At 38.2% G+C, this 10,235-nt stretch overlaps 1 protein-coding gene across 1 annotated transcript; it reads right to left on the bottom strand.

Annotated features, from left to right (window-relative positions):
* Positions 1–6,755: 6,755 nt before the first annotated feature.
* Positions 6,756–7,787, bottom strand: LOC127527519 (olfactory receptor 6N1-like). The gene has a single exon (XM_051926574.1). It carries the CDS (start codon positions 7,784–7,786, stop codon positions 6,785–6,787), a length of 1,002 nt encoding a protein of 333 aa, XP_051782534.1. The 5' UTR covers position 7,787; the 3' UTR covers positions 6,756–6,784.
* Positions 7,788–10,235: the final 2,448 nt, after the last annotated feature.

Here is a 10,235-nt window from a genome sequence, read left to right as displayed (position 1 = left end):
AGAGCCTCTTCTTCCCATCTTTCATTTAAAATATCCAGTATGCCCTGGGGTTGTCGTCCATACAATAATTCAAAAGGTGAGAAGCCCATAGAGGCTTGTGGGACTTCCCGATATGCAAAAAGTATGAGGGGGAGGAGTTGGTCCCAGTTCCTCCCATCCCCGCTGACCACCTTGCAAAGCAATTGTTTGAGAGTCTGATTAAACCTCTCCACTAGACAATCGGTTTGAGGATGATACACCGTGGTGTTCAAGTGCTTTATTTTAAGTAACCTGGCCATTTCCCTGAATGTCTCAGAGGTGAAAGGTGTCCCTTGGTCAATCAGGGAAGCCAAAATGCACAAAGACCCCTACCAATTCCTGTGCAATAGTTTTAGTAGTGGCTGAGTGCAATGGAACAGTTTAACGATATCGTCTAGCATAATCCAACTGGACTAAAATATATTTGTGTCCTCGAGCTGAGGGCTCCAGGGGTCCTACTAAGTCAACACCAATTCTTTCAAATGGGATATCAATCAGGGGAATGGGAATGAGAGGAGCACAGTCCTTCCTAGGAATTTGTCGCAATTGACACTCTGGGCAGGACATACAAAGTGGATGAACCTCCTTGTTGATTCCCAGTCTATATAATCAGAGCTTAATCCAGTCCAAAGTTTTTTTGGTGCCCAAAAGGCGTCTCAGGAGGTGGGCATATGCTAATTCACAAACCTGCCGCCGGAAGGTTTGTGTTATTAGCAGCAACTTCTGCACCTCCCCCTCACGCTCTGCTACCTGATACAAAAGGTTGTTTTCTAAAATAAAGTGAGGACCCTGTGGCATGGCCTGTTAAGTACGTTGGCGGCCCAAGAATTGCCACGTCACAATGAATGGCCGCATCATCTCTCTCTGCCCGGCTGGTTACACGACATGGATGCAGCTTGAGACGGATCATTCCCATCTATAATTAGGCCCTAATTTGATTTACTGTAGGAGTGGAAGGTGCCAAACTGCTTTCAATTTTAGACCAGTCCCACCCCAGTATCACTGGGAATGGTGGAATGGGAAGGACCGCTATGGCTAACTTTTTTAACGATCCTTCGCAAGTGATGACACATGTACCAGTGGGTTTCTCCGTGGATGCAGGTTAGACTAGTCTTAACTTTTAACCACTGTCGCGGTAGCAAATATCGGCAGGCAACAAAGGAATTGTTGCTGCCAGAAATGAATAAGGTCTCAGTTTTAAATTCATTAATAATCACCACTACTGTATGTGGAATTGCCAGGGGATTTGCCAGTACACACCACCCTTCCTTCCCCCTCCATCTGCATTCCTCTTTGTCCCCGATTAGACTTCGCGCCTGCAATTTCAGGGACATCGGTGCAGGCTCTGGTTTGTAGTGGTAGGGTCGAGTTTTTGGGACGTAATTGTCTGGGTTTAACTAAGGGACACTTCTGTCCTCCCAGATTTTGAGGCTGTCCTAAATGCTTCCACAAGCTCCATGAGCTCTGCCATGTTTTGGAATTGTTGTCTCCAGACCGGCTGGTTGAATTACTCTGGTAGGCTATTTAGGAGCAGGAAGCAGACCACCTGCTCCACTATTTGCAGGGCATTGTTCTCCTCTGGTCTTATCCAGTGCCTTACCAATGGCCACAGGGCGAAGCCCTGTTTGTGGGTTGGCCAGTCTGGGTCAAACTTCCAGAGTTTTATTTTTCTCACTTGTTGGTCTGGGGCATCCCCACGTTTAGCCAAGGGCTATGCCTTGGTGGGGAGGAGGGCACTCTCCTCTGAGAGAGCATGATAAGCCCCCTTTGCTGCCCCCCTCCCATGTGGATTAGCCCAATCCTGTGAGAACCTCCCACACATTCCCCTTTTTCTCAGTTCACCTGGCTATATTTACTGGGAGCGGAGCCTGCATTAGGTCATTCCAGACCCCACTCGAAAACTCGGTCACGGTACTTTACCACCTGGACATCTGTCAGGTCCTGCTCACCATCCTGTCGACTACACCATTTGTCACAAACTCAACAAAAGACACAAAAAAGTTTGGGGCAGCCATCAGTGCATTGTTTCCTGGCTGCAAAATTGAAAGAATAATTGTACAGAAGTGTACAGTTTGGAGTCCATAACAGATCTGGTTTGCTGGCACAAAGATGGAGGCTTTAAGGGAGAGTGGAGGAAGTGATGTCATCAGTAGGGCCGGAACCCCAAGTGGCATCACTGGAGCCAGACCGGAAGTGACATCATCAATATGGATGGAACCAGAAGTGATGCCACTGGGCCCAGGGCCAAAAATGATGTCATCAGGGCCAGGCAGAATTTCTCGTAACTGGTTTGCAGACAAGAGACAGAAGGAGTTAGTGCACTCTGCTACCCCCTGGTCTGGCATGGAATTACTTTTATTCAGGCCCTTTAGCTGCCTCCCATGCTCACGTGTATGACAACATATATATTGTCATGGATGGCCGGGGCACCTGCCTGGCCGGGATGCCTGTGCCTTGGAAGGACCAGGGGAGCAAGTGTGGACAGAGCATCACCTCCCCCGGAACTCTAGATGGCAAACCCCCTGAATGGGCTTCATGGGAATTGGAGTTCGTTACAGCCCTGTTGGGATCTGGGGGTGCCGCCAGGATGTGCTGCAACTGTCCCTGAGCCTGTGTGGGCGGTTCTTTCACCACACCAGGAAATACTGCAAAAAGTAGGTCAACGAGCACCTGGAGCACTTCCGGGTGACCTATTATATATAAGGGACCAGCAGACACTACTCCTTAAGCAAAAGTCGGGTGGAGAGGGACTAAGCTTGCTGGAGATGAATGGAGGAGATAAAGAAGAGAGATTTGATTTGTGTTTATTTGAGTTTGTGCTTGTGCTTAGTGTGGGACTGTGTTCTGTCTGTGGGTACGGGGAAGACGTAGCCCACAGACAAAGAAAATAAAAGTTTATTTCTTTTATAAGTGTGCCTCCCATGTTTGTCTGTGTCGGGTTCACTGTTTCTTCTCTTAATATTACCCAAAGTAAAAAATATATATATATATGGCTTGACATCACAATACTTTATTTAAATTTGGGCTTCAGTATTTCTTAGTTTTTGCCTTTGAACCTTAGATGGTTAAATAATAAGCACTAATTCAGTAGGCAGGCAGTTTTGTAACAATTGTGTGTACTGGGCTTTATACAGTTTAATTCCTTAATCAAAAATAAATTGTTTTGTCTCATTCAACAAGATGGTATAGAAGGCCTTTTCATATTTTTTTTTAGCATTTGTAGTTAGTGACTGGTTATTGTATTTGAGTAGTTTAACACTCAATGACATTTGGGAACTGTGTACTAGTTGCATAAGTTTAATTCACAGTATGAAAGTTTAGCAAACCATATTTTGGAGAAACTGGGGAATTAGAAGTTAATGACTTTTCATTAAATCTGCCTCAGACAATAAAGTTTCCCTTTTGTTTCTTCTGTCATAAAGATTAAGATTATTGGAGAGAGATATGTGCTGTAAATAGCAAATCATTGCAAGCTGGAATACAGTGATATCTAAGCCTATTCCAAGGTAGATTCAAAATGATACAAAGTGGCAATAGTGGTGAAACCTAAACATTTAATCAACAAAATTTCTGACTTTTTTATTTAAATAGTTTACCAATAACACAACAGAAAATATGTTTTGCTAAACAATTCTAATGATACATTAATTGCCCTGTCATTCCTGCTAGATTTATGGATTCTGTAACTCTTCCAACATGATTACATATTGTCATATGATAAGTTGTAGGGTGTCATGTGATATGCATCAGGCTCAGTCGAGGTATGTAACAACCTGCCAAGATGAGAGAGGGCACTGCTGCTAACACTATCATCTTCTTCTTTCCCCACACTGCTGAGAAGCTGCCCAATGAAGGCATTTAACGCCATCCCTTCTGGTCACCATAAAACCGTGGCATTCTTCCAGGAGGTGCCATTACTGATCATGAACAACCTGCTAAACAGAGCTCTTCTAGAGTGACTGAAACTACACAAACCTCCATTTGAGTTCCTGCTTATGGGACACACGCCTCCGAGCATGATTTCTTTCATTTTTGTTTTGATATCGTTGTCCACAGACAACGAAAGGGATGATCCGGTTGGTGCCCCACAATTTCCTCAGTGGATTTAGACCTGTCATTCCTGTACCTGACCACAAGGGAATATGAAGAAAAATCATTCAAGGCTCTGCAATTGTCCATGAATGTTTCCATGCTAGACCAATAACTAACATACTGCCAGGGTTGTTAAATCTTGTGTGGTTACAGGATTCAGAAATGTATTAGAAAGGGACTCCAGCAAGAGTAGTGATAGAAAAAGGCAAGGGGGGGAGGGGTTGTGGAATTCTCAGTCATATTGTACCAATCAAAATGTTATTGAACAAATGCACATTTTGCACCTATATGACTGTTGACTATAAAAAAATTAAAATTGAGTTAGAGTAACTGGAATGAAAAGGAAAATTAGTCATGCTGTATGAATGATGGCAAATGGGCCAAGGAAAAATTAGAAGGGAACAAATAATAATGTCTATGTTTATGAAAGAAGGGGCAAAGAAAAACCTTATAAAGAAACTAATATGGAGCATGCTAATGTAACCTGGAGTTTTTTTACCACATAGGATCTTGATCTGGGTCATCAAGTGGAGCAGCTGGATGACCCAAACTTGAGAAGAATATAGGCAGTAAGGTGAGTGGGCATAATATTCTTGGATTTCTCCAGTGTACCACATTACAAAGTTGTCCAAATCATGTTTCTTCCATCTTAAAAATGTTGGGAAATTAAGGCGCTATCTAAATAAACAGGATTCTGAGAAATTAATTCATGCATTTATTTTTAGTAGGCTTGACTACTGCAATGCGGTGTTCACTGGGTGTTCAAACTGTTCTTTATACAGCCTCCAGTTAATCCAAAATGCTGCTGCAAGAATTATTACAAGAACAAGAAAATACAAACACATAACTGCAGTTCTGAAATCCTTACACTGGCTCCCGGTTAAGTTTAGGACAGATTTCAAAATCCTCCTTTTAACATATGAGCCTTAAATGGCCAAGACCTGGCTTATTTGTCTGAACTTATCATGACTTACAAACCTGAACCCACATTAAGATCTCAAGATGCCGATCTGCTTATGATTCCAAGAATTAATAAAATAACAGTGGGAGGTCGAGCTTTTAGTTACAGGGCCCCTAAACTGTGGAATGGTCTGCCTGCTACTATAAGAGATGCCCCTTTTGGTCTCGGCTTTTAAATCCGAGCTGAAGACTCACTACTTCAGTTTAGCAAATCCTGACTAGAGCTGCTGATTAACTGTACAGACTGCATCTCTGTTGTTAGTCATTAGCACTAAAACATAAGTAATATAATAGTTACAGTATAATTTGTTACTAACCCTCACCTATTTTGTTTCTCTTCTCGGTACTCAAATGTGGCACTTCGTGCGACAACCCACCTGCCAAGTTGTTTTGCCTGCCTAAGATAAAGTCACCTCTGATGGAGGATCACAGGAATCATGGGGTACAGGGGTCCTTTCATCAGATTTGCTGGCCCAGCGCTGTTTCAGCTGTGGAATGGCCAAATGGGGGAGGCAGCTTGATAGCTGAGGTCTCCAGGACTCTAAACAAATCTAAATCATATTATGTGATATCATCTACTGTTAAATTCTGTTCCGTATTTATAAAAGTTTTATTTTTATACTGAATTGAGGATTTGATCTGTTCTGCGTATTGCATTGCATTGATCGCCTTCTTTTTGAAACTCACTGCACACCCAACCTACCTGGAAAGGGGCCTCTTTTTGAACTTTGTTTTTTTTGGGAGTTTTTCCTTCTTAGAGAGTCAAGGCTGGGGGGCTGTCAAGAGGCAGGGCCTGTTAAAGCCCATTGTGGTACTTCTTGTGTGATTTGGGGCTATACAAAAATAAATAGTATTGTATTGTATTGTACTAAGTAAGCACAAGTGAAATCCAAAACAGGGGATTTCTTAAATATTTCTTAGGGAGAAGAGGAGAAAGAACTTTGATTGACTTCTCTTTAAGGAAATGAAGGATTTTAACTGTATGGCCTTGTTCAAAACCAATTATTTTAAAAAATTTTGGTGCACCCTTTGTGCAGACACCATGTCCTGAAAGTTTGCAGTATTTCCCACTCATGTTAAATTTGCATGGAAGTACCAAATCCTATTGGTGACCTTCCCCAGTTTAAAATTCAATTTCAGTTTTGTGCGGAGGCTGAGATAATCTCTGTCATTCATTGTTATTGTTACTGTTTATGGTTTTGTGACAGTGAGTTGCTACTTCTATGTTGAAGTATTACACTTTTTAAAACATCACCTTTCATATTCACAATATCTTATGACTTATTCCTAAGTATACATTTGAAACTTATTCTATTAATTTTCTCTTATAAGTAGTTTATTTTAAATGAAGTTGCATATTTAGTATACATACTGTAGCTATCTAAATAAAACTAACATTACTAATGTTTTCACACAATACTGTCATATGACTAGAAATGAAATAGTTTAAAGAAATAATGTTTAATGTTTTCAGTAAATTTCACTTAATGGAATTTAAAGTACAAAATAATGAATCCTATACATTTAGATTCGTTATTTAGATCAATACCATTACTTTAATACATATATTACATAAGATAAACTGCCTTTATGTATTTTGTATTTGATAAGACATTTTAATTATTGCAACATTCATTTACCTAGTACTGTAATATTTGAATGTTTATGTCACCTTACAATTGCAAGGTGTTCAAAATGAACAGCTAAACAGATATTATGCAGAAATATTCTCTAATTTTACTCCAGGAATGTTAATTGTTTTCATCCTGAATGATTTCAATATAAAGGCTCGTATTTCTTTAGTTCGCAGACTATATATGACAGGATGTATGAATGGTGGGAAAACAGAGTAAAAAAACCCTAATGCTATTCTAAGATCAGATGGCATGTAAAAAAAATTAAGACTGACATATGCAAATATTCTTGGTAACATGAAAATGCAGATAACTACCAACTGTGTACTGCAAGTGTAAAATGCCTTTGATCTGCCTCCAGGTTGAGTAACTTTAAAGATTGTTATTATTATTTGTAAATATGACAGGCAAATAATTGAAAAACAGCCAAGCAATAACACGCATCCCAGGGTTATTCCAACATTGACATTACTGGTAGTATCTGTGCAAGCAAGCCGTACGACTAAACCATATTCACAGTACAAATGTGGTATTTTGTTAGGTCCACAATATGGCAGCCCTACATAATAGGCAAACAGAAGACCTGGAACAAATAAAGGACATACCCAACATACTAAGCACATTACATATGTCAAGTTATGTGTAATTAATGATGGGTATCTTAAAGGATTACATATTGACACATAACGATCAAGAGCCATTGCTACAAGAAGAAAACTTTCTACAATAGCAATGAAATGTATAAAGCACATCTGAACCACACATGCATCGAATTGCATTGCATAATTATTGAACAGATACATCTCAATAATTTTAGGCATGACAATTGTAGTGTAAACAATATCTGATAAAGCAAGATTAGAAATGATAATGTACATTGGAGTGTGCAGTTGTTCTTCTTTTTTGATAACACAGAAAACAAAAATATTTCCACATACACTTAATATAAAAATAAATAGGAATAGCACTCCAAGCATCTGTGGGTATTGTTTAATTCCAGCAAAGCCAAGAAAAAAAATTTCCACAATAGGGTCCTGGCTGGAGTTTCCTAACAGTCTTCGTTTAATCCATGGTGATTCCATACTAGACTGACCTAGAAGAGCAGGACCGAGATGAAGAGAGTAACATTAGAGTATTGCTGTGTGCAATGGTGAATTGTCCTTCTCTGATTTACTAAGCATATACGTAGCACTAGGGTGCTGTACCGTGTTAGCCATTATGAATGTAGAGAAAAGCCAAGCAAAATGACACCTTTTATTGGCTAACTAAAAAGATTACAATATGCAAGCTTTTGAGGCAACTCAGGCCCCTTCTTCCCTGAGTTGCCTCGAAAGCTTGCATATTGTAATCTTTTTAGTTAGCCAATAAAAGGTGTCATTTTGCTTGGCTTTTCTTTAAACATATACAAAATAGTGACTGTGACTGTTGAAAAAAGTTCTTCAAAACACAAAGCATCCGTAAGATTTTTATTCATCTCTGCAATGTGACCTGCTAAACAAAACTTCATTTCGTATGGCAGGTATTTCCTGCAAAAATTAAAATGAAAATATAATCTCTCTTTGCAATTTAATTTTCAAAGTCTGCACACACAAATGCTGCAAAAATTAAAATGAAAATGAAATAACCCCATTTGTAATTTCATTTTCAGCCTGAACTACAAAATTAAAAGTAAAACACATTTCCGTTTTTTCATTTTCAATTTCAAGTTCTCAACATGCAGATAGCATGGGTGAATGAGCGGGGCTTTGTACCTCGATTTCCCACAATTCTTTGTCCTTCGTAGCTATAGAGCCACTTCGACCGATAGAATACTTTTTACTTCGACTGTGTTTAATTCACAGGATTTTGATCTTTTTAAGCTTTTCAGCCAAACTGTCTCAGAAAATCTGAACACCATGCATAATTGTAGTTCTGAAGTAATAAATGTGCAATTGAATTAGAATATTTAACATGGCAGAAAAGAGCCTTTATTATATCATAATTTACATTTATTTACACTGAATAAGTTAACACAGTCGAAGTGAGAAGTATTGTATTGATCAAGTGGCTCTTCAGCTATGAAGGATAGAAAATTTTGGAAAACTGCCAGGCCCCGCCCATTAACTCTTACTATTTGCATATTGAAAACTGGAAAATGAAAATTCAATGAGCAGCAGGTGGTGCCCGTGTTTATTTGTATTTTACTTTTCATTTTCGTAGCTTCATTGTGGTTCAGGCTGAAAATGAAATTGCAAATGGCATTCTTTCATTTTAATTTTAATTTTTGCAGCATTCTTGCGCACAGACTTTGAAAATGAAATTGCAAAAGAGGGATTACATTTTCATTTTAGAATTTTCATGTCCATTGTATTTTTGCAGAAAAAACCTCTGATACACTTTGGAGTGGTCTGAGGTGTCTTAACTGAAACACATTTCTCTTGATATCGCATACTTAGCATAAGAACTATGAATCCCTCATATTAACAAATCATTTTACCGTCATGCCAATATGCCATACTGCACAGAGAATTATCAATCTATGGATGTGTTATTAGTGTTATGAAGGCTAAAAGCAGTCTTTGTTAACGTCTTGTTAAATAAGAATAAATAAGTAATAGATTCATTACTTAAACTAAAGTGTTTCCCTTTTAATAATATAATTTTTTTCCTTTGATCATTAAAAGATATAATGCAGTAACTAAAAGTTTAAAGATAATCAAACACAACATAGGAAACAGCAAAAGATCCTTAAAAAGAGGAATTTATGTAATGAACATAGAATTTGAAACTGAATTTTTAAACATAAATACTGTTCTATGGTCATGGTTGACAGTCTGATGTATTGTTTTGGTGCATGTATTTTACATAAACATTAAATAGGTACACAGTACAAGCTGTACATACACATTCAATATACAAAATAAGTAGTTGCTACAGAGGTAGGTACACTTTAATTCTTTAACATAACTTACATACTTACATTAAACAAAATAAAAAATATACCACATTTGAAATGAAGTCATTGTAAAAACAAAAATTAGTCAAACATTCAGCAATGTTGTAACCAATGCAAAATGCATAACTAGATATATATTCATAACATATTTAACAATAGTAAAAGTTAAAAATTAAGCCATTAAATAAAAATGATCTTTATTATTAATTTCTATACTGTATAGCCAGTAAGTTTTTGATGAAAAGGCTGCATGCTTCATAGTATTTTAAAGTATTCGCTGTAGTTCTGTAAGGTACAGTGAAAAAATCCAGAATCACTCAACAGTGTTAAATAAAGAGTATGTACAAGATGAAAAAGAATTAGAAAGAACGTGTATCAATAAACAAAAAACTGACTTTCTTTGCTTTCTTTTTGTTTTCTCTCTTTACTCACCCATAAGGTGTATTTCTCTTAAGATGCTCCTTCTACACATTTGCATGGCCTCTTATATTAAATCACTTTCCCCTCTGATGATTAAACAAATGATCTATTTTTAAAAACATTCCAATTATCATGTGCAGCAATCTACTGTGGATACACTGGGTTTCACAGGGAAA

The sequence above is a fragment of the Erpetoichthys calabaricus genome, chromosome 4, assembly GCF_900747795.2.
Source record: "Erpetoichthys calabaricus chromosome 4, fErpCal1.3, whole genome shotgun sequence".
In the NCBI taxonomy this organism is placed as follows: Eukaryota; Metazoa; Chordata; class Cladistia; order Polypteriformes; family Polypteridae; genus Erpetoichthys; species Erpetoichthys calabaricus.
This window is presented reverse-complemented; position numbering and strand designations above follow the sequence as displayed.

Bases quoted from the DNA above. Each gene is read 5' to 3' on its own strand.
- LOC127527519 (XM_051926574.1), bottom strand. From the start codon at position 7,786: ATGGAATCACCATGGATTAAACGAAGACTGTTAGGAAACTCCAGCCAG.